Source organism: Brachyhypopomus gauderio, chromosome 20, assembly GCF_052324685.1.
Source record: "Brachyhypopomus gauderio isolate BG-103 chromosome 20, BGAUD_0.2, whole genome shotgun sequence".
Classification (NCBI taxonomy): domain Eukaryota; kingdom Metazoa; phylum Chordata; class Actinopteri; order Gymnotiformes; family Hypopomidae; genus Brachyhypopomus; species Brachyhypopomus gauderio.
The window spans coordinates 12,796,150-12,820,822 of record NC_135230.1 but is presented as its reverse complement, the minus strand read 5'-3'; the positions used below and the strand labels follow the sequence as shown (position 1 = coordinate 12,820,822).

At 45.9% G+C, this 24,673-nt stretch overlaps 3 protein-coding genes across 4 annotated transcripts in view; 2 read left to right on the top strand and 1 right to left on the bottom strand.

The window, feature by feature from the left end:
- The first annotated feature begins 949 nt into the window (after nt 1–949).
- Nucleotides 950–14,418, top strand: cul4a (cullin 4A). The gene is made up of 20 exons (XM_076982445.1): nt 950–1,577; nt 2,384–2,499; nt 4,077–4,181; nt 4,509–4,577; nt 4,844–4,917; nt 5,007–5,169; nt 5,323–5,412; nt 5,507–5,589; nt 6,299–6,366; nt 6,488–6,606; nt 6,746–6,938; nt 7,893–7,997; nt 8,182–8,292; nt 8,974–9,059; nt 9,659–9,766; nt 10,246–10,359; nt 10,491–10,596; nt 10,779–10,951; nt 11,215–11,367; nt 11,534–14,418. Exons 1-20 carry the CDS (start codon nt 1,439–1,441, stop codon nt 11,627–11,629), a joined length of 2,271 nt encoding a protein of 756 aa, XP_076838560.1. The 5' UTR covers nt 950–1,438; the 3' UTR covers nt 11,630–14,418.
- Nucleotides 14,419–15,486: 1,068 nt separating this feature from the next.
- On the top strand, nt 15,487–23,117 carry lamp1a (lysosomal associated membrane protein 1a). The gene is made up of 9 exons (XM_076983332.1): nt 15,487–15,834; nt 17,978–18,093; nt 18,662–18,878; nt 19,207–19,368; nt 19,626–19,831; nt 19,941–20,063; nt 20,156–20,222; nt 20,477–20,647; nt 21,104–23,117. Exons 1-9 carry the CDS (start codon nt 15,783–15,785, stop codon nt 21,241–21,243), a joined length of 1,254 nt encoding a protein of 417 aa, XP_076839447.1. The 5' UTR covers nt 15,487–15,782; the 3' UTR covers nt 21,244–23,117.
- grtp1a (growth hormone regulated TBC protein 1a) overlaps nt 22,953–24,673 on the bottom strand; it is a 30,880-nt gene continuing 29,159 nt past the window's right edge. For both annotated transcript variants that reach the window (XM_076983334.1, XM_076983333.1), the window contains one exon: nt 22,953–24,252. In XM_076983334.1, the coding sequence (XP_076839449.1) occupies nt 24,085–24,252 (168 nt within the window). In that variant the 3' untranslated portion in view covers nt 22,953–24,084. The remainder of the gene's footprint in view (nt 24,253–24,673) is intronic.

Genomic DNA, 24,673 nt, shown 5'->3' with positions numbered 1-24,673 from the left:
AATTTTAAGACACCCAGTCTGCTGACTGCTGATGTTATCTTAATCTTCATTTTTTATCATACATCATTGTTAGCATTGCAGTTGTTATCTTCTCTCCATCTCTATTTTCCGTCATCATCTTGCTATTTTACCTTAATTTGCCTAAAGGAAACATCATTAAGGGATCAATAAAGTTGATAAACGAACTTAATCATAATCACTATCACCCTCTCCCAGTTTAAGCTCAAATAATTGTTAATTTACAAGACCCTGTACAACAGCAACGATAGAAAGAAGGGAAGAAAGAAAAATTACAGTAGCTTTGCCTCTTTTTCTCATTTCATCTTGTTCAGAGAACATTTGCTGGAGGATTTGTTGTATCATTTTTCCATGCAGGGGAGTTCATTTTTGCATCTGTAACCTTGTAATTGACATATAGGTGCACAAATGGAAACTGATGCCAGGTGCTCTTCTACATTTAGTTTGCATGGTTTACATCTACTATGAAATGGAACATATGGAAAAGCTGTTTATCGTGTTCTTTCAGCATTTTAACAGAACCCATTTTGTGCTGGTCTTTGGGACATTTTGTAATTTACTGCTCTTAAATACACGAGTTAAAATACAAGTATATCATTATGATTACTATAAATAATATTTTATATAGACTAGCCTATGTCAGGGAACAAATCTGTGGTCACACCTGATTGAACCTTTGATTTATTTCTCTCTCCATGGTGCTGAAATTCATGTACTTTTAAAACTCTGGTAAAAGTTTGTTAACTCGAAAGCTGTAGAAATACATCATTTTTTTATTATTATTTATTTATTTACTGCTGAACTATTGGGTCAGTATCATTTTTATTAATTTATAAACACATGGCCATGTCCCCGCCGTACAGATAACCATCCCGGGGAGGATTTACCTCAGTAAACAAAGCACAAAGAGGAAGTTTCCCAGGATGCACTTGTGGAGGACGCGCATACGGGCCATTTTGTTGTGGTGTTTGACAAAAAATTAGCCGTGAGCTATGAACGTGTTGCGGGTTTTCCTCACGACGGTGTCGCCTCAGTGTGAAACACTGCGCGAAAACGCTACGTGACGGCCGACAGCCGCTTGCGTGAGGCCACGTCCGGCGCGGCCGGTGTTACTTACGGGCTTTTTTTTTTGTTTGTTGTTGTGTTTTGTTACAGTTGGCTAGCTCGCTAGCTCCGCAGCTAGCTAACCGCTAGCGAGCTAACTTGAAGTGAAGCGGGGAGGCCGGCGCGAGTTCCTCCCCGACTCGGCCTCAGTCCGCGGGCGAGCTCGGTCACTCGGTCGTGGTGTTTTATCACGTTTAGCCAGAAACTAAAGGCGAGTTTGGAGTGCCGCGTCTGACGGGCAGGGGGGGACGAGCAGAAACGGTGACCCGGGGGGGGGGGGGGTTTGCGGTCTCGCTTTAGCCTGAAGTTGGACGTGATGGCCGAAGACATACGACAGAACAAGAGGGCGAACTTCTCCGCTCTGGCCGAGCACAGCAACGGGGTGACCAGGACCCCGGCGGCCATGGCCTCGAAAACGGGCGCCTCGAAGAAACTGGTGATTAAGAACTTCAAAGGTAAGATAGGGAGGGAGTTGGAGGGGGTTTGAGTCAACAGGCTAACTGGCTAACCGTACAACACAAGCTGGATGGGCGAGCCGAGCTGCTTTTTGTCTGGAAGTTTACAGCAATCGCAGGGGTTTGAACATTTATGCAACCGATAATCGGTTAAACACTATGGGTGTTTGGTGTTCCTTCAACTGAACCGGGGTAGGCTGTAGCTAACCTGGCGAGATACAAATGGAGCAATCTTCATCTTGTTGGTTTGCTGTCCTAATTTGGGTTGATGTGCGCTGCTCCTGTGCCAAAAACTGCACCGTCCGGGGACTTTAACAGTGTCAGGAGTCACTGTTAACTAACCCTGGCTGTCAAGAAGCACTTGTGTGCTTTTCGTTTGTGTAATATTTTATGTTTAACTTTTATCATTTGATTAATCTATATTTAGTTCCTTGTCAGACCTCAAATATATTATGACAAGTTTCGGCTTATCTTCAGATTTGTCTTCAAATATATTATGACAAGTTTCAGCTTATCTTCAGATTCATGAGTCGCCTAGCTGCATATTTGTAGGAGTGTGAAATCAAGCGTGTTTGCATCAGATGAAAGCCTTCATATCAGATATCATTCTTCTTTATATTTTCTATATTTTCCACCTGGTTGCTGGGTTCCACCTTTAGGTGATTTTATAACTGTGTGTATGTGTCAAACCGCTATCCCATCACGTTTACTGTTTTCACACACCAGTTATTTTGATGAGAGAAGTTGCAGGTGCCAGAATGCGTGTCCTCTGCTGGCGTTAAGATGGCGTGCTCTGTGTTGTGCAGACAGACCCAAGCTGACGGAAACCTACACTGAAGACACATGGCTAAAGTTGCGAGATGCCGTCGGCGCCATTCAGAACAGCACATCAATCAAGTACAACTTGGAGGAGCTGTATCAGGTAGAGCGGCCCTGGCTCCGGGGCAGCCCAGGCGCACGCCGGCTGGTCTCGCCTCCGCACCGTAGCGTACTGCTTTTGCTGGGGCCTTCCACGTAACCAAAGAGCCAAGACATTGCCTTTAAATTAGGAGCAAGGATGAGTGTGTTTCCCTAAACTGAGGACAGGAGCTGCTGAGCACAAAGGTTGAGGTCCATAAAGAGATGAGTACTAACCTGTTTCATTATGGTCATTTTTGGGAGGCAAATCAGATTTTTGAAGAACTAGAGAAAGGACCAAGTAAGCTCTGTGCTTTGATTATTAATAATAGCCTAATTATCAATATATGTTAACTCGGTATGTATTGGACTACACTGTATTTACACATCTACAATGATATGTGGCTCTTTGATTTACAATATTAAATAAAAAATACCAAATAAATACCAATACTTAGCACTAGTGTGACTGTCCCACAAGCCCTGTATGAGTGTGTTTCATTGTATGTCAGTGTGGTGGTGTTCCATTTGACAAAGGTCTAATGTGGTCTAAATAAATACAATTTAATTCAAGTGATGGCTTTTTACATTGATTTAGGTGCTGATTTGATTAAAATCCCTGCAAAGCAGTGTTTGACTCAGCTCTGGTACTGGAGAGGCAGAGTCTAGCATAGTTACTCAGTTACTACTAAACCAGGTGTGTTTTGAAATGTTTTTAGAACATAATGTGAGATGTTATTTATACCATCAGACTTTCACTGTCCTAAATTATTCTTATGTAAAGACCTGTGTACAATAAAGCAGCCAGTTTATATTTATATGGCTTTGAAGTAGCTACTGTTGAGTCTTCTAAAAGAAAGAGGTCACCTTATTACTGCTGGACACACACATTAAGAGCTTAAATTTAGTGAGCCTGAACTTAAAATAAAGAGACGATTCCCCTCACTGTGGACAGGTTTAACGTACTGCAGTGACCCATTGCCACTGCAGTATAACGTTAAAACTGTCTCGGTGGAATCAACTTTGATGGCTTTCTTCACTAATGCCAGTTAACATAACACAAGGTGAACGTCTCCATGGCAGCAGATGGCGACTGCATAAATAAAGCTTTGGCAGCAGTGACTGATGAAGCTGTAGTTTTAGGGAGATTCATCAATATTTTACATTTCCTATAGATAATAAGTTTTTATTGCTTAACAAATGGACCTAAGACATGGAATTGAACTTCAGCCTTAAGTACTAGTGGGATCTGTATCAGATTTTTGTCGTAGTGCTTCATCAGCCCGGTTTGGTTATGGTGTTGCTTGCCATACGGTGACGTAACGTTGCCTATAGTTGTGGCTGCCACGTGGGACAGTGCTGGATTGGCTGTTGTGTCCTTTCTACTCTGGAAAACTAGCGGAACATTCCGGAGTCGGCAGACAGTGGCAGATTGTTTAACATTCACGTTCTGCTTGTCAAACATTTGCCAGCTATTACGTCTCTGTAGTGATTGTTACTAATTTTTACAACTCTAATCCACCTGGGCCTCTCTCTCTCTCTCTCTCTCTCTCTCTCTCTCTCTATCTATCTCTCTCTCTCTCTCCCCTCTGTTTATTTCAGGCAGTAGAGAATCTTTGCTCTTACAAAGTGTCACCCATGTTATACAAGCAACTCCGCCAAGTGTGTGAAGATCATGTCCGAGCTCAAATTCACCAGTTTAGGAAATATCCTTCACTGCATCTGTGTGTGTGTGTGCGCGCATGCGTGCGTGTATGTTTGTGCGCACACTCATGAGAGAAGAGAGAAAATGTGTGTGAGCTGAGTATGACTGATAGTTGTTCTGCGTTGCTGTTAGTCAGTGATAAATTCTTGTTTGCATTTCCACATCCGAAACCCCTGTACGTATGGTCTTCCACTAGGGGGCAGCATCGTGCCGTTTACGCTACATGACACGCATTATGTGTGAGAGACATGCTGAAGAATCTGATATCTGACTTAATAGATATCGGTCTGTCTCCATGGTGGACCTGAAGACCTTAACCTGCTCTCACAGACTCTTTGGACAATCTCTCTTTCCTGAAGAAGATGAACAGGTGTTGGCAGGACCACTGCAGACAAACAGTAAGGAGCATGTGTAAGAACCGGTACTGGTATGGGCACTGGTCCCAGTGATGGGGGTATTTGAGGAAGGGTGAAGAATTGATGGCACATACATCCTCCAGAACTCCTTGCTGCCCTCTACAGTCCTGGTCTAATATCAGAAACAGAGATGGTAACAAACTGCAAAATATTGACCAAAAGCCCCTTCTTCATAATGTCCTGTATGTTGTAATATCTAGGTCTAATTTTGTATTGTATAGTGATTTATATGACATCTCTTTCTCCAGATCATGATTCGTAGCATTTTCCTCTTTCTGGATCGCACATACGTCCTCCAGAACTCCCTGCTGCCCTCCATCTGGTGCGTTAACCAATCGGAAACGTAGCTGGGCCTTTCTAGACTTTGGGCCCCTCCGCGTTTGCGTGGTGATGACCTGCGAATTCCCACAGGGACACGGGGCTGGAGCTGTTCCGGACGCACATCGTGAGCGACAGCGCGGTGCAGAGTCGTACAGTAGAGGGCATCCTAGAGCAGATCGAGCAGGAGCGCAACGGCGAGACCGTGGACCGGAGCCTGCTGCGCAGCCTTCTGGGCATGCTCTCTGACCTGCAGGTGATTGGCTGGTTTTCTGATGACATCACAATGAGGCAAACCGAGAACAGCTCCAGCGCCGGAGATGTTAACGTGGACGTTTTGCCACAGCTGCGTCCCGACGACGGAAGTTGCTTCTTTAAGGCTCATCCCTGTCCTTGTTTTTTCTTTTAGGTTTACAAGGAGTCCTTTGAACAAAGGTTTCTAATGGAGACCAACCGCCTATACGCTGCAGAAGGACAGAGGCTGATGCTAGAGAGAGACGTGAGTGTCCCATCGCCTCTGGTCCTTTCTCGCCGGACCACGTGTTCTGTTGGGTTTCACGGCAGTGTGTCTGAGACGTTTGAACCTCCCTCAGGTCCCCGAGTATCTGCACCACGTAGCGCGGCGCCTGGAGGAGGAGAACGATCGCGTCATCAGTTACCTGGACCAGAGCACTCTGTGAGCTCAGACCAGGAGTGGTCATTATCCTCCTGCACCATACGACCTGTGGCACGTGCACGCTGTGTCTGCCCGTGTGTAATGAGTGACCATAGGACAGTGTTAGGCTGTTTGATGCTAGGAAACATTTATTAGCAGTGGGGTTGATTTGTTCTGTTGAGTCCCATTCCAATAGCATATGAATCGATGTAGTATTGGCTCCTCTTTTGTGGCTGTAACAGCCACCACTCTTCTGGTAAGGCTTCCCGCAAGATGGTGACGCGCGTCTGTGAGAATGTGTGTCCATTTCAGTGGAAAGAGCTGGTGTAACCCTAGGCACTGGCGCTGGGTGAGAGGGTTATGCATAGATTCCTGTTTGATTTAACACACCTGTAAGCAGTGGGTGTGGCCCGAACACCTGAAGTCAGTAATTGGGAGGAGCGTCCATATACTTATGGCCATTCAAAATATAATTATATACACAACACAAACACCGCTGGATGTGCTTTGGGGTGGAGGGTGAGTCAAATGCACAAAACACAATAGTAAATAACAGTCCAGTCATTCACAGTTGAGAGGGTGTCAACTTGACTGAAAATGGGATCGGTAGCCTCTGGGAATGGACATAATATAGAATTAATTAACTGGTGAATACAGGTTTCACAAGTTCTACAAGTTACATATAAAGTCATAAATGTACAGATGTAAAGATCCACTTTGTCCACTGCAGGAAGCCGCTGATTTCTGCAGTAGAGAAGCAGCTTTTGGGTGAACACGTGACTGCCATATTACAGAAAGGTACGTGTGTGTGTGTGTGGTGGGGGGGGGGGGGGGGGGGGGGGGGGGGGTGTGTGTGTGTGTGAGTGAGTGTGTGCGTGCGTGGGTGGGTGGGTGTGTAAAAACGTCTTCCTGCCTTCAGGCCTCAGCACTCTGTTGGATGAGCATCGCGTGACGGAGTTGACTCTGCTGTACCAGCTCTTCAGTAAGGTGAAGGGAGGACTACCTGTGCTGCTACAGTTCTGGAGAGATTACATCAAGGTACACACACACACACACACACACACACGTGCATTTTCAGGTCTTAGACAGGGCACACGGTCTCCCCTCTGGTGTTGCGGAGGCAGAGCGTGGTCAGGTCCGTCTCCCGCCCCAGTCAGCGTAGGGGTTTCTCCCACAGAGCTTCGGCGGAGAGGTGGTGGGATTGCCGGAGAAGGACAAAGACATGGTGCAGGAGCTCCTGGACTTCAAGGACAAGATGGACCACGTGGCACACCGCTGCTTCCAGCGCAACGAGACCTTCATCAACGCCATGAAGGAGGCCTTCGAGAGCTTCATCAACAAGAGGCCCAACAAGCCGGCCGAGCTCATCGGTGAGGGGGGCGGGGCTTGGGGGGGGGCGTGGTATCAGGATTGGGGTCACTCCCTCCTCCTCTCTCACTTTCTCTTATTTGGCCTGCCCTCCCGTCCTAATCCATCCATCCTAATCTTGTTTCCATTTCTATGCTGATCTTTGTCTGCAGAAGACCAAAGGACGAGCGGCGGGGGGGGGTCATGAACAAATAAGTGCCTCTAGTTTGCGGTGGCTCATTTAATTCACTTAATGTTGCGCGTCCGAACGGCGACGTTACGCTGTGTGAGGAGTAAGGGAATAAAACAACACTGCCTTTATCAAATTAATGAATGAAAGCTGTGTTTCCCTCTCTCAGCTGCACACATCCTCGAGGGGGGGTGTCTGGGGCTGCAGCAGACTCAGACTGTAGTGGAGTATATATGTTGACCTCCATGTGGCAGTAAGGAGCGTCCAGGCCTGGTCAATGGTACACGATCACAGCACGACGGCTAACTAGCGAACACGGCTGAGGGTCATTACGTGTGGGCCATGGCAGTCTGTGGGTGCCTTCAGACTGCAAGAACCCCACAGGGCAGCATGCGGCCTTACGTGTGTTAGACACGGTTCTGATGTAAATGCTAAAAGTAATCGGTGCTAAACTGAAGGCATAAGATGTTACAAGATGATGTAAGCTCGTAATACAACCCTTATTTAGCTTGGCTAGAACGGAGTTTCCTATTTAAAATCTGCACTGTTTCTGCATCAGGGAATATTTTAACATAGAGAGTGTTCCCTAAAACAGACATTGCACTCAGATCATTCACTATAGTCTGAGTCATAAAAGGGTGTGTGTGTGTGTGTGTGTGTGTGTGTGTGTGTGTGTGTGTGTGTGTGTGTGTGTGTGTGTGTGTGTGTGTGTGTGTGTGTGTGTGTGTGTGTGTGTGTGTGTGTGTGTGTGTGTGTGTGTGTGTGTGTGTGTGTGTGTTTCCTGCAGCCAAATATGTGGACTCCAAGCTACGAGCTGGTAACAAAGAGGCCACAGAGGAGGAACTAGAGAGAATCCTCGACAAGATAATGATCATCTTTCGTTTTATCCATGGTATGTGGGGTGGGGGGCGATTGCCTTTGTGTTCTTAGAAACTAATGTCTAATACTTGATCTCTGTGATTGACTAACAGTTTCACAAGTATGGTCTCGACAACTGGGCTTCCTGACGTCAGTCAGCATACCCTAAACGTAACAATATCAAGGCCAAATATCCTCGTACTCGTTCTCGATTGCAGGCAAGGACGTGTTTGAAGCCTTCTACAAGAAGGACCTAGCGAAGCGCCTGCTAGTGGGCAAGAGTGCCTCTGTGGATGCCGAGAAGTCCATGTTGTCCAAGCTCAAACACGGTAGGCCCCTCCCCCGCTGACCTGTCGGTTCTAAGGCTCCACTGCCCCTGGAAGGGAAGTTGGAGGAAAACACCCTGGACGCAGGCTGGGGGGTTGTAGCCGACAGGCAGTAAGGGTGGAAACTCCGTGGTAGTGCTTCCCAGCACAGAGGTCGTGTTGCACAAGCGCAAGGCCTCCGGTCACATGCTGATGGTGGCAGGAAGTTAGTGTGGTTTCACAGCAGAGCTGTGCAGGTGATTGTGATCTGACACAGCAGTGCTCCCCTTCACACAGCACATACTCCGTGAGCAAAAAGCTGTGTTTAGTAGGCATCAGATAACACTATTAAATAAAGAAACCTTTCTATTAATGTCTAATTAATAGGACAAGGTCTGTTATCATTCGTTGTGTGTTAATGGCAAGACTGCTTATATAAATGTGTGTTTCATGCCTTAGACTCGTGTGTTTGTATTAAACGTCAAAGGTCGCATGTCGAATTCGAGATTTCATCTCAACCCATGATCCCCCTGATCATCACGTTGTGCCTTTTATTATAAAAATCTAATGAAACCAGCTCCAGTTAGGGTCCAGACGGAGACGTTGGCCCCCCCAGCAGAGTTGCGGGGTATAGGATCCTGTGATGCGCTGGGTCGCGTCCCTCTTGACAGGCGGTCATGTGACGTGGCGTTTTGCTTTTCCCAGAATGCGGCGCTGCCTTCACCAGCAAGCTGGAGGGCATGTTCAAAGACATGGAGCTCTCCAAAGACATCATGATCCAGTTCAAACAGGTACGCGCACTCCTCCTCCGGGGAAGTGGAAGCGTTTGGACCAAAGTAAGGCACTCTGACATTTCTACCTAATGCAGTCATGGTCCTGTGGTTAGGGAACTGGTCCTGTGACCGGAGGGTCGTGGGTTCAATTCCCAGGCCTGAGGCCATGACTGAGGTGCCCTTGAGCAAGGCACCTAACCCCAACTGCTGCCTGGGTGCTAGGGTTAGGGTTAGGACAAATTTAGAGGAGTTGAAAATCTCAATTTATTTATCTAATGATTGACTTGGGACTTTTTCCCTGTGGTTTTTTTCTTTTTTCTTTACAATGTTGTGGGTTTTTTTTTTTGTTTGGATTGTTTTTCCCCTGATTGTTTCAACATGATTCCCAAGAACTGCTTAAAGCTGATATGTTTTACACGATTAAGGCCCTTGGTCTGTCATCTTACCCATCTTATCTTGGCTGACGGCCCTAAATGAGTCATGCGTACCGACCTTCAGCAGAGCGCCGGCTCTCAAGGTCGTGGTGTGTGTGGTCAGTGGGCGTGTTGAGACTCCAGATGAGGGCTTGGGTTTAGGATGTGGCTGAGGCTGTTGTTTCTGTTTCTTGTGATCATCAGTACATGCAGAACCAGAGTGAACCCACCAACATAGAGCTGACTGTCAACATCCTCACCATGGGCTATTGGCCCACCTACACGCCTATGGAAGTCCATCTGCCCCCAGAGGTGTGTGTGTGTGTGTGTGTGTGTGTGTGTGTGTGTGTGTGTGTGTGTGTGTGTGTGTGTGTGTGTGTGTGTGTGTGTGTGTGTGTGTGTGTGTGTGTGTGTGTGTGTGTGTGTGTGTGTGTGTGTGTGTGTGTGTGTGTGTGTGTGTGTGTGTGTAAAAGCATGTCATAGGTTTATCATTACTCAAAGCATTGTGTGTAGTCCTGAACAAATTTCCATTCACTGCATATTAACAGGTGGTATATGTGTATATAGTCAGTACAAGACTATAGTGTTTTATGCTATAAGATCTCAGTTGGTGCATGAGGTTACCACAGCCATAGGTGCTGGTTGTTGGGTGACATGATGGTTGTGGCTGTAAATTCCGTTTTACAAACCACACCACTTGGTGTGTGTGTGTGTGTGTGAGAGAGAGAGAGAGAGAGAGAGAGAGAGACCTGAGATCCTACGAATATGAGAGTTGTGTGTTTTGTGTTTAGATGGTGAAGCTCCAGGAGGTGTTCAAGATGTTCTACCTGGGGAAGCACAGTGGCCGAAAGCTGCAGTGGCAGCCCACGCTGGGCCACGCGGTGTTGAAGGCGGAGTTTAAGGAGGTCTGACTCCGCCCTTCTACTGGGTGACCTGAGAAGGCTTTGAACGTGTTGGCCTCAGACTACAAGTGCTAGGTTTTATGAGTGTGGTGTGTGGGGGAGGAGTCACCCTCCTGTTCTCTCCATCTGTGTAGGGTAAGAAGGAGCTACAGGTGTCCTTATTCCAGACACTCGTCTTACTCATGTTCAATGAAGGGGAGGAGTTTACAGTGGAGGAGATCCACACAGCTACTGGGATAGGTAAATAATGTACAGTGCTGTACAGTGTGTGCAGTGCTGCTAGTAATATTTCTCAATGCATTGGTTCAGCATTTTGCTACAGAAAACTTGCCGCTGCGAGCGTGTAGTCGTGTGTCGTACGCAAAGGTGCGTGAGATGGCGGCCGAAACGTGACCCGAACCTGTGCGTGCGTGTCCCCGCAGAGGACGGCGAGCTGCGGAGGACGCTGCAGTCCCTGGCCTGCGGCAAGGCGCGCGTGCTCAACAAAAGTCCCCGCGGGAAGGACGTGGAGGACGGAGACCGCTTCAACTTCAACAACGACTTCAAACACAAACTCTTCCGCATCAAAATCAACCAGATTCAGATGAAGGAGACGGTAGGTTGTCCGGACGCTCCGTTTGACGTTTCTCCCGCTCCACGGACCCGTGTGTCCCGCGGGTGTCCCGCGGCCCTTGATGTCCCCCCGTTCACCTGCTGCCTCTCGGTCCCCGTGTGTTTGTTGACGCGACCCCCCTCCTTCTCTCCATCAGCCTGTTTGGTTAACAGATCTGTCTTTCTTTCTAACCCTTTCACCACCTGATACTTCCTTCCTTACCTCTTACATGCGTTGTCCCTTCTGTCTCCTGTCTCCTGTCTCAGGTGGAAGAGCAGGTGAGCACCACGGAGCGCGTCTTCCAGGACCGGCAGTACCAGATCGACGCCGCCGTTGTCAGGATCATGAAGATGAGGAAGACGCTCAGCCACAACCTGCTGGTGTCGGAACTCTACAACCAGCTCAAGTTCCCAGTCAAGGTACGGCCCTCTGTGGCCCCACCAAGCCCCACCTAGATGCGCCACTGGTTCGGGCCGGGCCGAACTCTTGAGGTTAAAGTTCATAGTGTTGGCTCAGGTGAGGAGCAATGTCTGTAAATTGACCGTAAAAACCCATCACGCGCATGTTTCGTCTTCTGCTTCCTAGCCAGGAGACCTGAAGAAGCGCATCGAGTCCCTCATCGACCGCGACTACATGGAGAGGGACAAAGAGAGCCCCAACCAGTACCACTACGTGGCCTGAGGTCCGGTCCCTGGCGCCCGGCCGTGCGCCGGCCGACCCCCCCCCCTCCCCTCCCCTCCCCCCACCTGGATATGCTGTTGAGCTGGGTCACGGGCCCCTGCTTCACCTCCCTCTCCCCAATGCACGCAACAGGACCTCTCCTCCCCGTCAGACCCCCCGGGACTGCCTGGAACCTTCTCCCCCCACTTCCTTTACCCCCCACGCCCCCTTGGAGTGAAACGGGCCGGCGTGGGGGAGGACTGTACTCTGGAGGCGTGGGCTTAAGGGGGCGACTGTCGGAGGGACGGAGAGGACAGTGCTGAGTTGGCGGTTTCCACAAATGAGCACTTTGGTTTTCCTTTCTCCTCCTCTTCTCACTTTTTCCGTTTTGTTTTTGAGTTTTGGTTGCGATCGGTTTTTTTTTTGTGGTCAGTCTGCTCTACGCTAGAAGTTTTATGTCAAAAGGCTTTGTCTTTATATCTCTCTTATTCTCCTTCTTTGACTCATAGTTCAGTTGCTGGTTGTTTTGCGCATCTACCATTTTTGCTACTAGAAATCAGGACCGTGTTACTCCAGCTCTGCACATTCAGGCAGGAACGGCAGCAGGTCCTGTTTGCTTCAGGGTTTCTGACACTTCTCTCTCAGGCAATGGAAATCTGGGGAAAACAACCATTTCACACACTAACACAGGCGTATGCAGAGAATCGTGACTCTACAAGGTTCTCTCCGTTTCACATACTGAAAAGATAAAAGAAAACGGCGACAAAAAGAGGTGTACGATTGTTACGGCTCAACAAAGCACCTTTCTGTGTGTTTGTGTTGCGGGTGTTTGTGTTACAGGTGTTTGCGCGAGCGCGTGTGTGTGGTTTATTTTTTTTTTTCTTCTTCTTCTCCTAATTCACTACTAAATATTCTGACCAACATCTCTGGCTCGTCAAATTTTGTAGAATTATATTCTTTGTATGTTCGGAAACATATCGAACTATTAAATCATATTTAATTAGAATATCATGATTCCACAAAGCCAGAAGCAGAGTACCTGTGTGAGCATGTGGTGAAAGAATAACAGAGTACACAAGTTTTTAATCACTTATCTTTCTGCATAATATAATATTTTCCTATATTTTTTCCACATTTTCAGAGTTTAACAGTAGACTGGCAGTAATTACTCATTTAAATTTGCAGTGTGTGGGGGCCAGGCTGCAATGCATTATGAGCCAAGGAGGTTTGTTCATTTCAGTGAAAGCACTGCTTTCTACGTACAAACAAACGTGGAATACTCCAGTAATGTGCTGCTATTCAAAGCGTACCGTATTTCTTCTCTCCCAGTAAAAACATGACCAAAATGTGTCCTCAGAAGTCCCTGCTACAGGTGGCACATACCACAGCTGGGACTCAAATCTGGATCCCAGGTAAAGCTGCTCTTTTGATGTCAGCACGCTGTACACAATACTACAACCCCTGGCAAAAAGTATGGAATCACTAGTCTGGGATGAGCACTCATTCAGACATTTTATTCTGTAGAACAAACTCCAATGATATAATAAGGTCATTCCAAAGTGCAACTTGTTGGCTTACAGAAACACTAAAAGAAATAATAAAAACATTGTGGAAAAAGTAAATGTTATTTTTATTGAGCAAGTATAGGGGAAAAAATATGGAATCATGAAAGACAAAAGAAATTACAAAATACATCACTAGTATTTAGTTGCACCTCCTCTGGCTTTTATAACGACTTGCAGTCTCTGAGGCATGGACTTGAGTGACAAACAGTATTCATCAATTTAGTGCCAACTCTCTTTGATAGCAGTTGCCAGATCAGCTTTGCAGGTCGGAGCCTTCTTGTGGACCACTTTTCTTCAATTGCCACCACAGGTTTTCAATTGGGTTGAGATCTGGACTACTTGCAGGCCATTACATCGACTGAATATCTTTCTCCAAGGAATGCCTTCACTGTTTTTGCCCTATGACACTGCATTTTCTTGGAAAATTATATCATCTCCAAACATCTGTTTAATTGAAGGGATGAGGAAAACCATCCAAAATGTCAATGTAAACTTGTGCATTGATAGAAGAATTAACCACAGTCATCTCCCCAGTGCCTCTGATGTGCAGCCCCATATCCTCAAGGACTGTGGAAATTTGGTTGTTTTCTTCAGGCAGTCCCTTTTATAAATCTCACTGGAATGGCACCAAACAAAAGTTCCAGCATCATCACCTTGTACAATGCAGATTCTTGACTCATCACTGAAGATAACTTTGATCCAGTCATCCACAGTCCATGATTGCCTCTCTTTAGCCCATTGCAGTCTTGTCCTTTTCTGTTTAGGTGTCAATGATGGTTTTCTTTCAGCTTTCCTGTATTGAAATCCCATTTCCTTTAGGCGATTTCTTACGGTTCGGTCACATACATTGGCTCCAGCTTCATCTGTTTAGTTGTACTTTTTTGGTTTTCAAGACAAGTGGCCTTAAGTTCTTTGCCTGGACACTTTGAGGTACTAACTAACGAGCAGATTAATCTGAGGCAGATGTCCATTTAGGGAAAGGACATTGACTGGGTGTGTCCTTATTTTCTACCTCCAATTTGAGCGATTCCATATTTTTTCCTCAGAATTGAGGGATTCCATATTTTTTTCCCTGTGCTTGCTCAATAAAAGTAACATTTACTTTGTTTCCACAATGTTCTTTTATTATTTTTTCTTTTAGTGTTTCTGAAAGCCAACAAGTTGCACTTTGGAATGACCTTATTATTGTATCATGTTTTTTATCTGAGTTTGTTCTACAGAATAAAATGTCTGAATGAGTGCTCATCCCAGACTGGTGATTTCATACTTTTTGCCAGGGGTTGTATTAGGTCCTGCCCTTGGTGTTTCATAAGGCTTCTGTTCTGCGTGTACTGGAAGACCAGTCCAGGACTCTGGTGCAGTTCCTGCTGGCGCAAGATCACGGAGAAATGACAGAAGACCTGGAGGCCTCTCATACACCCGTGAAATGGTTTCCTAACGTGGTTATAAGTGTTTATGACTTTAACACTCGCAGACCAATTGCCATTACGGATCCTGGTATGGCGGACTGATCCGTTATCTTTAACCCCGTGATTAAAGGTATTTCAACAAGTCGTACCTTCACTACTGTTTAGCCAAATAAATGTTTAGACGGTATACGGTTTGGCTAGTATACTAGATGTACGTCAGTGTAATATCGTTTTGGAGCAAAACTACATATATTAAGAAATGGTTATAATAGACTGGAAAACGTGTTTCGTGTGGTCGAACAGAGTACCAACTAAAGAGGAACTGCTACTAAGTTCGTGACCAAGTTTACATTCATTGGCGCAATTATCAATGACCAAGTCATGCTTCTTTAAAACACACCACAAAGACTCGTCTGAACTGAATGACTTCGGCTAGTGGGGTGTTCCAAAATGTTTGACATCATTTTTTTTTTTACGATGGCGATGAAAGTTGCTGAAAGCAAGAACGGGTGATTCGACGTCGAACTGAGGAAGGCCGCCACCTGACCGCGCGCGAGGCGGCCTGACGATAGTCGGCTGGCTCTGCGCGCGGGACTCAAGACACGACCTGCACGTTGGCGCGCGCTCCAGTCCTTCGGTTCGAAGAACCTATGACGTGTGCACCTTTTATACCGAGCGTTTCCTGATCGTTATTTATGTTCTGTACCGTGGGTATAAACTTTGTCAGCGATTCCAATATAATAATCTTTACTTTTATTACCCGTTCTTTAAAATCTAGAAACAACAAGGACATGAAGGTTGTTTTTTTTTATCGGATTTGCAGCGATAAAAGTCAGTTCAACTAGACCTGACGGGTGGCTCGTGTCTGTCCTCACGTGACTGTTCTGGGTGGTTCTAAAGCCTGATTCACATGACTGGAACATTCTGTTGATACTAAGGGCATGAAAGGGCTACGGTCCTGTTTGCAGCGCCGTTAACTTTTCGTGACCAAGACGCCAGCGATTTGAAATTTGAGGATCAATAAGCGGAACACAATTTGGGGTTATAGATAATCGCCCGGGAAAGCTGCATTGGGTTTATAACACAAGACGCGCCGCGTAACTCCTGGACGAGGTGTCGCTTTTTTTACCGCCAGTAGTGGTCACGAATAACGAGCGCTTCCCCGTGACTTGTTTACAGTAACGACTCTAAACTGCAAACATGACCCCAAAACTACTGCCAGCGTTTTCGATTACTTGTTTTGCTGTGCTGGGTGAGTAATGACGAATGCGTCTTCCTAGACTAAAGTAACCCAATACTTTTAAGTGCAAACCAATATATTCGTTAAACAAATCGTATGCCGTCAAATACTGTAGCACAAATTTCGCAATTACGGTTTTTCTGTTAGAATCTGAGCAGTTCTGTTTATCTTCATGCGTGAAATGTCGCGTCATGAATCAGGATTCGTACAACAAACCAACCCATCCTTCATAGCAACTAATGCTTTCTGGCGCTTTAAGACCGTACATCAGCACATTCATACAGCTTTGTATGTGCAAACTACGCCATAAGTGTCCGTATCCTTGCCAGAGCGCTACCAGTAGGCCTAACGTGGCTGTAATCATTCGTGGCGTTGAATTATTAAACACGTCTCGGTCTCTTTTGAAAACAAAATGTCCTTCCTGTGCACAGTGTCGGCGGCTCGGTGCTGCTGCAGTTTGTTTGCAGGGGTTTAGGGAGCTGTCAGGCGTAGTTGTTCGCCTCGCGAGCGCTCCATTGTTCTGGGCTGTGTCACGTGACGGCAGGACCGTTTCATTGTTCTGGGCTGTGTCACGTGACGGCAAGAGCGCTTTGTGCATGAAACAGTGGCCCCTCTATTCGTCTCTTCACGGGGCAAAACGCTTTGTAATGTAATGTAATGTGTCATATTTGTCAATTGTGATTTTTCACCTCCGCATTTACCCATCTGTGCAGTTATAACACACTCACACACACTAGTGATTACTAGGGGGCTGTGGTGCACACATGCAGCAGTTGGGGTTAGGCAGAGTTGCCAGGTTCGCGGTTTTCACGCCAAATTGGGCTTGTTTGAAAATCCAGCCGCGGGTAAAAATTCTGGGGTCGCGGGGTGCGGTTTTTTGGGCTACTTTTGAGTTGGGCTACCGCGGGAGTTATAAGTCAACACTAAGAATCGATCGCGATAGAATACTTAATTTGTCTCCATTTTACATTGAAAAGTTGGCAACCCTGCAGTCATATACTTTGGGCTAGTTTAGGGTTCTGAATGGCGGGTTTTACACTGACTTTGTGCGGGATATTTTTGTAGGACCTGGCAACCCTGGGGTTAGGTGCCTTGCCCGAGGGCACCTCAGTCATGGCCTCAGGTCTGGGAATCGACCCCACGACCCTCCGGTCACAGGACCATATCTGCCCCATGGCAGTTGGTGTGGGTGACACCGACGATCCAATAAATCATATACCTAGCTCGCAAGCGGCTTTAGTCTTTCGATGCAACTTTCTTTTTTTATTTCAAGGCCAGTTTTTTTTGTCGTGTGTGTGTGTGTAAAATCATATTTGTAGCGTAACTAATAGTTTGTATTCGGCTTTAGGGCTGCGTTGATTTAACATTTCATCGCATCCAACTGAAGTAAACTATACGGCGGTTGATGTGGCTAAGTTAAGTAAGAGTAACATTTTGCTAGGCTACACTATATCAAATATGCATTCTGGTGTTCCGAGTCTTCCTTCTTATTTCACTCAATTATTCTAACAGTTTTTAGGAAGATAAGATCTTAATGAAGTCACACACTAGTGTGGGCAGCTCGTCACATGTTTCAAAGTTGCTCTTCGAGTTTGTCAGTAATAACGTCTCGCTTCTGTTATGTGTAATGTAATGCTGTCAGGGTTTGGGTAAATCAACACCGCCAGACTGGTTCACGATTTCCTCATTCCTCAGTTACCCGCATCCTGGGGCAGCTCAGTAGTGACCGCTTTCATCGTCTTACATGTATTGGGCTTCGTTCGTGGCCTCCATCATCTCCTGATGTGATGGTCTGTTATTCCACTGCAAAAGGGCTAGAAAACAAGACGCGTATTTCAGTTGGGGCATGTTACTGGTCTATGTAGCCAACACGGCTCTGTTAACGGGCCTAGTTTGCATTATTCTAAACGTGACTGAGAAGAATAAGTCTTTCAGACTAAAAACCCAGAGTAATTGCAGAAAGTGCATTTCTGCATGGCTCATCCTAAAGCGACGCGTGTAGCGCCCTCTCGTGGGCCCAAAACGCAGTTCTTAATATTATTCGGTCCATATCATTTGTCATTAAGTACAATTCCTTGTGCCATTTTCTGTGCATGGATTTGGGTTTTAAGATGTGGTGCATAAAATTAAGACATTTGTGTGTCTCCTGCTGCAGGCTGGTTTGCTGTGGCACGTGCTGTATCGTTTGAGGTGAAAGGTGGTAATTCGACATGCATCAAAGCACAGCTCTCTGCCAACTTCTCCATCACTTACTCTGTAACCAATGGAACGGTACGGTCATCATTAACACCCCCCATACACTTGCTTTAACGCTATATTTGAAACTGGTATTCAGTTAAACTCGTCAATAATGGGCCAGGATGTCTGACCCAGTTATTGGAGATAATGTAAATTAGTTTGACTCTGTCACACAGTTAAATTTCTTGGTAATGTTGTTTGAAGTTCCCAGAAATAAGGACATTACCAGCACAGTTAAATACATAAATAGCGGTCATAAATCCTCTGCAGACATTTATAATAATTTCACAGTACATTTATAATGCTGCCTCCTGTCAACATGAAGTTATAAATGGCTATATATGACTTACAAGGAAGTTAATTGTAGTGAAAGTTTTATAAAGGCTTTGAGTGGGAACTCTAAAAGTGTTAAGCTAAAGTGTTAATCATCTTCCTCACACAGCTGTTGCAGTGTTGTGACTGCTGCACACATGGTCCTTTTAATCTTTCACAAACTCAGTTGACACATATTTACCAAAACCGCGCACCCAGAGGTCTGTTTAACACGGTCAAGTGCACTAAGCCATGTGATTGGGGTTATTTGTGTCCGTGGCAACTGCAGGATTCGACGACCCTGCCGCTCCCGTCCACGGCCGTTCTGGGTAATGGGAGTACGTGCGGAGGAGTGGGCGTTTCCCCGCAGATGCAGGTTGTCTTCGGCGACGGCCATTCTCTGGCCCTGGTGTTCTCCAGGAACGGACTCCTGTACCGAGTGGCCAACCTGAGCCTGAGCTTCAATCTGAGCGACAGCGTCACCTTTCCACTGTCTTCCAGCAAGGGTGAGTGTAGCTATAATTAGGTAGAATTAAAATGGAATAGAGAAGATTTGTTTCTGATTTAGAAATTTTGGGTTTGAGTAGGAGTTGATTTCAAGAAGAAGAGTTTCAAGTGTTCATTTTGTAACCACTCAAAAGATGCCACTGCCAATAATCATAGCTGTTCTAAACATTAATCTTGCATGCTACAAAATTCAGATATTCTTATCTTGCCTTGTGAACAGGGGGAAAAAAGAGGAGTATGAGTGTAATAGTTTAGCTCCAGGGTTTATGCACATGACTACCAGTGTTTAAACATTAAATTACATGGGAGCCTTTCGTATTTGCCCAGATGTCATGACTGTGGTGACGAACGCCTCTGGGATCTCGGCACAGCTCAACACAACTTACCGTTGTCAGAGCTCCACCACTGTCCGTCTGGGGGATGTCAACATCACCCTCTACGATGTCCAGATGGAGGCCTACATGAGCAGTGACGTCTTCAGCTCCAAAGGTACCCACTTGTCTTAAATCACCATGGCCCTCAGTCAACAGGATGTTTCTTTAGTGAGACGCCAGCCATTTCTTTCCATGTGTATGTAGAATGGGTGCCATTGACCTCTCAGAAAAACTAGTGGTTTTCTCCTGCCTCAAGAGAGACAACTAAAACAAGTTTATTGTAATTTATTAATGAGGTGTTGTGATTATACAAAAAACCCCACAACATAATTAATTGAACTACTGCATAATGTGTGTTTTTGGTCTCCCCAGAGAGTGTTTGTTCAGCTGATCAGCCCACTACCACCACCGTAGCACCCACAGAATCCCCAAGAACCACCATCAGCCCATCTCCTACCCCCCCTGGAATACCAGCGGCAGGAAACTATAGCGTAATGGGCACCAATGGAACCGTTTGTCTACTGGCTAGATTGGGCCTGCAGCTTAATCTGACGTACTTCTCCAAGTCCCAGAACATGGTAAAGATACATGTGGCATACCAGAGGAGTCTTCTAAGTGTGCTCAGACTCTCCAGTACTAGCCAGTACGGGCATGCTGTCAGTAAGCTTTGACTCCCTGTAATTTCAGACTATCCAGGGCACAGTGAACCTGGATCCCAATAAGACGTTGGCCTCGGGGTCGTGCGAGTCCACGGCTGCGACTCTATTACTGACTGAGGGGCTCACCAACCTCAGCTTCACATTCACCCTGGTGAGGAGAACACAAACTCACACACGCTTCCTCTCAAATCCATGCATCGGTCACCCCTGGTCTTCTACTGTGTTTCTGCTTCATGCCCACAGAATTCCACCAGCAATAAATATCACCTCAGCGCGATGAATTTGTCTGCTGCCTGGCCTGACTTCACAGGTATGTGAGACACCCCTGGGACCTGGATGACCTGTACTGTCCTGAAATGTGACCGCAGGATCATGTTCCCACTATTGTCCAGTTTTTCTAATAACAATAACACTTCCCTTTACTGTAGGTTCACAACACCTTTTAAAATTTATGGTACTTCCAATTTGTTTTTAGTCTGAAGCAGCTTCCCATAAGGATCCTAATTCAGTTTCTCTGATGACCGTGTGTGTGTGTGTGTGTGTGCGCTGTTCTCTTCTCTTCAGTTCCTATCGTCAGCGTGGGCAACAGCACTTTGAACTACCTGCAGGGTACCCTGGGTCGCTCGTACAGGTGCACGTCTGAACAGGTCCTTTTCGTGACAAACGATTTTTCCCTCAACACCTTCAAAGTGTGGGTGCAGCCGTTTGGAGTCAAAAACGACCAGTTTGGATCAGGTACAGTGAAGCTCACACCCCCTCTGCCCCGTTGTCTCACCCGCACGCACACATCCACCCCCACGTGCAACAGTCACTTCATCAGGACCTTTAGGCTAGGATCGAATTCTTCTCAACATTGGCTCCTTTTGGAAGGGAGGTAATTATTTTAAACTCCAGCCTTGCACTGAGATGCTGCAAAGCATAATATATGAAACACAGCACGTTCCTCATCAGTTCCTCATCCGATTGAAGCAGTGATGTCATAAAATAAGTGCAGAAAATGAAACATTAATATTTAATAAGACATAGGAATTGGGTCTGTTGGTGTACTATGATGTGCCCATTGTGCCCAGTGCAAAAGCCAAGAAAACACAACACCTAGATATCAGTACCGCGGCTGAGTAATCTAACCCCGCATATCTCTCGCTCTTTCTCTCTCCCTCCCTCCCTCTCCCTCTCTCTCTCCCTTCACAGCCGAGGAGTGCACCATGGACAGTGAGAGCGTGCTCATCCCCATAATTGTGGGTGCAGCCCTGGCCGGCCTTGTGGTCATCGTGCTTGTAGCCTACCTCATCGGCAGGAAGAGGAGTCACGCGGGCTACCAGACCATCTGAGCTCACACTCTGTTCCCACCACTGTGGGTATCAGTCAAGACCTCTGTGCCTGGCCATCATGTACAGGGGAAGGCCACTGTTACTATTGACTGGCTGGGAGTGTGCTGACAAGGTGTGTGTGTGTGTGTGTGTGTGTGTTTGTGTGTGTGTGTGCGCGCGCTTTGGGTAACCCAAATGTTCCCAACAACCCTGTTTCTATCCATGTCAACCCAGCCCTTTTGTAAATCACACTGACTTTAGGATTTTGAATGGCGTCTTTGTCTAATGGTCAAGACTGATCTTCTCTGTTTTTACATTCATTTAATTTAATCTTTTACGTTCTTTTAATTTAGAGGGTTTTTTTTAAGAATTGCTATTGTGTAAATGAGCATTCTAACTTTTAAGTTATCAAACGACAGCTTTTTTTTTTCCCCTTCTTGCCAGAGAGGGACGGTGTGGCTTAGTTCAAAGATTTATCAGTCCAGTTTCCTGATCTCTCCCCCAGCACCTACCAAAGCACATAAACTGGGTTTATGCACCTTTTGATTATTTTTACATTTACATCGCACAAGTATTCTGAGTGCCGTTACAGACATGTGGACCAGGACTGGCTTGGACTCAGAAGACTGGACTGGGAGTCCTGCAGTTAGTGTAGTGTCATTCTCAGTTGGACCCTCTACCTGATGTTTGTCTGATGCAGTCAATCGTGTCAGAGGCACAGATGGTAAGGGAAGCTGAAATCGTTTGGACACAAGCCTGGTGTGTTTAGAGCGTGGCGTGTCTCATGGAGCAAGGGCTCCTGCTTGTGCTCTCCATCCTTTTCTCCAGGGACAAGAAATCTCAAGACTCAGGTTGAAGATGGAAGGGGGGGGGGGGGGTCAGATATGCAAGAAGTTTGTGTGCTGCCCCCTGAGTCCATTAAGACCTTCAGCTAGTTAAATCCATTGAGAATGGTACACCAGATGTAGCAGTTTATTTAAAACCATAGATCCATGCATACTTCTGATGGAGACAACTGCTGAAACTGCTACAACGCCCGCTGCCTACGTCTCATCCAACGCATGCCCTTTACATATCTTTTCGGGCCAGACCAAAGATTTTCTTTCAGTTGTCGTCTGTGGGTTTGGGTTCCTAAACGGATGTGGAGGGAGTTAACTTGCCACGAGTTGTGGGCAAAACATTCGCACAATATCTTGTTGGTTTTGCTTTCCCCCTCTGCCTTTGTTTGTTGTGACGGCCATCTTGCCTCTTCTGGACGCTTACTGAAAAGGGAAAATTCCGAGTGTCTGGACACTATTGCGTCATCTCCACACCTACTAAGGTGATTCTATCATGACCTTTTTTGTCCACATATCCACATACGCGTGATTCTCGGAAAACACGTACTCAGCACTACGCAGCAGTTTTCAGCTCAAGTTTGACGGGGAATAATGCTAACCGATTTAGCTAGGGGTTCTCTTAAAGGGCAGACTCCTTTATTCAGCAACTTAAAACTACCCCAAGGGTATACGTTTGACATGGAGATGCCCTCTTGGCCACCAGGTTGTGTAATATAACAGAACGCTGCAGTACTCTTTACTGAAATTAAGCTATGAGGTATTCGAATTTGCTAAAGCCCATATTAAAAACTGCAAATCCAGTTGTTGTTGTTGTTAACCTTAAACTGTATGTATGTTACTACAGCTGCATTTTGTTCCTTTTTTATTGAATGATATCTTGTTTTATGACAGCACATTGGACAATGTGTGAACTATGATTCTTCGGAACATACCAGTGCATCCATTCCCTTCTGGTTGGTGTTTTGTTCGTACACATTGCAGTGATTCTAGCTTATTTTTGTAGACAATGTTTTTTTTTTATGCATCTGGGATAGGTCAATAAATTAATTCAAGTCATTCTTCCTATTGTTTCATAATTACAACTGCAACTGAAATGATTTTACACATGTTTGAGATACATTTCATCAGTTGAATCACACCTTAAGGTGCATTGCATAAAAATATTCCAGTGCATATATATTACTGAGCAAACAGGACCAGTTTGCTTTTTGAACAAGATGTTCAGGGAGCAGCTGATCCTTATTCAATTAGATAAGACATTTAAGAGTCGGTATTATTTTATTATTTAGTATTAGACAGTAGAAAATGTATTTTGTAGCCATTGGAGGCTGCAGTAATTGCATCAGAGGCTGTAGAGGTATCATAACTTAATTCCAGCAGTTGGTTTACAACAAATCATTGCAGTGTTCTAACACATTCGACCAATGAGATTTCTCAACCTGGTAATGCATTTGCATGTTATACATGTAGTGAGAAATGCTAAATGCTTTGAACTAAGTTTGGTTCAAACATGGAGAGAAATATCAAAACCCTGAACGTCAGCCCGTTCTATATAGTGCACCACAGGGCAGGGGGAGACTTCACTTCACCCATGTTTTGCAACAGTCTTCAAAATTCCATAGACTCCCAAAGTGTGTGTCGAGGATAAGTTACAAAGTAACCTAAAAGTTTTCCTTGAGGGGAAAGAAATCGCTACATCAGGGCCTAACCTTTAAGACTTCATTATAAACAACAAAAGGTCACTGGGCTTAGGCCACCGTCACCCACTGCAAACCTACAGGCCATAGATTTGGGACAACATTCACTAAAACACCAATATGCTCCAATACCTCCATCTGAATGCTGTACATATAATCCCATATAATATGGCCCCAGTTGTTTCTCATTTTAGTGCAATTTTCTACACAGGTTATATTTAGAAATGTAAGAAAAATAGTCATCTTTACAGATAAAGCTCAGCAGGTCCTCAACAGTGTCTGGTATAAGAAAACAAAGAAAACAGTGCAAATAAGAGGCTGGAATGTTAGGAACACTTGAGGGGTGGAGCTAGGGCAGCTGGGGGAGGGACATGGGGGGCTGGGGGAGGGGCTGGGGGACGCCAGGATTCTTCAGCCATAATCTGTGCTCGACACGCCTCTCGCATCTTGCTGATGGTCGCCCTGGAGAGGCTTCCAGGTTCTTTAAAGATTTTCTGAAAGTACATGGAGAAACATACAATGTGTAAAAACTACATGCAAACATTTTGATGCGTGACATGTCGGGTTAAGCGGACTTGGGAGCAGGACACAGGGTAGGGCATGTTGATCAAGTGGGCCAGCCTTGTGTAAAGAGCGGAGAGAGAACACAAGACACAGGATGACAGGCCGCGTGGTGCTTGGCACCAGCCCCACCACAGCCAGAGACGGGAACCTAATGGAACTTTTGAGACATGGACGTTTTTGCATTCAGCACTCAAAACCTTTTCCAGGAAAACTGTGGGAATGTGGCCAAGATAATCACGGGACAGGAAAAGAACAGAAAAAGTCATCCATGATCATCTGAGAAGATGTCCTCTGGACACACGTGCACCTGCCTGCCAATGAAACCACATCTACCATTCACCTACACATTGG

Bases quoted from the DNA above. Each gene is read 5' to 3' on its own strand.
- lamp1a (XM_076983332.1), top strand. From the start codon at position 15,783: ATGACCCCAAAACTACTGCCAGCGTTTTCGATTACTTGTTTTGCTGTG. The intron at 19,832-19,940 runs GTAAAGATACAT...CTGTAATTTCAG, and splicing joins TCTCCAAGTCCCAGAACATG to ACTATCCAGGGCACAGTGAA. The intron at 20,223-20,476 runs GTATGTGAGACA...TCTTCTCTTCAG, and splicing joins TGCCTGGCCTGACTTCACAG to TTCCTATCGTCAGCGTGGGC.
- cul4a (XM_076982445.1), top strand. From the start codon at position 1,439: ATGGCCGAAGACATACGACAGAACAAGAGGGCGAACTTCTCCGCTCTG. The intron at 5,590-6,298 runs GTGAGCTCAGAC...TGTCCACTGCAG, and splicing joins TACCTGGACCAGAGCACTCT to GAAGCCGCTGATTTCTGCAG. The intron at 6,367-6,487 runs GTACGTGTGTGT...TCCTGCCTTCAG, and splicing joins GACTGCCATATTACAGAAAG to GCCTCAGCACTCTGTTGGAT.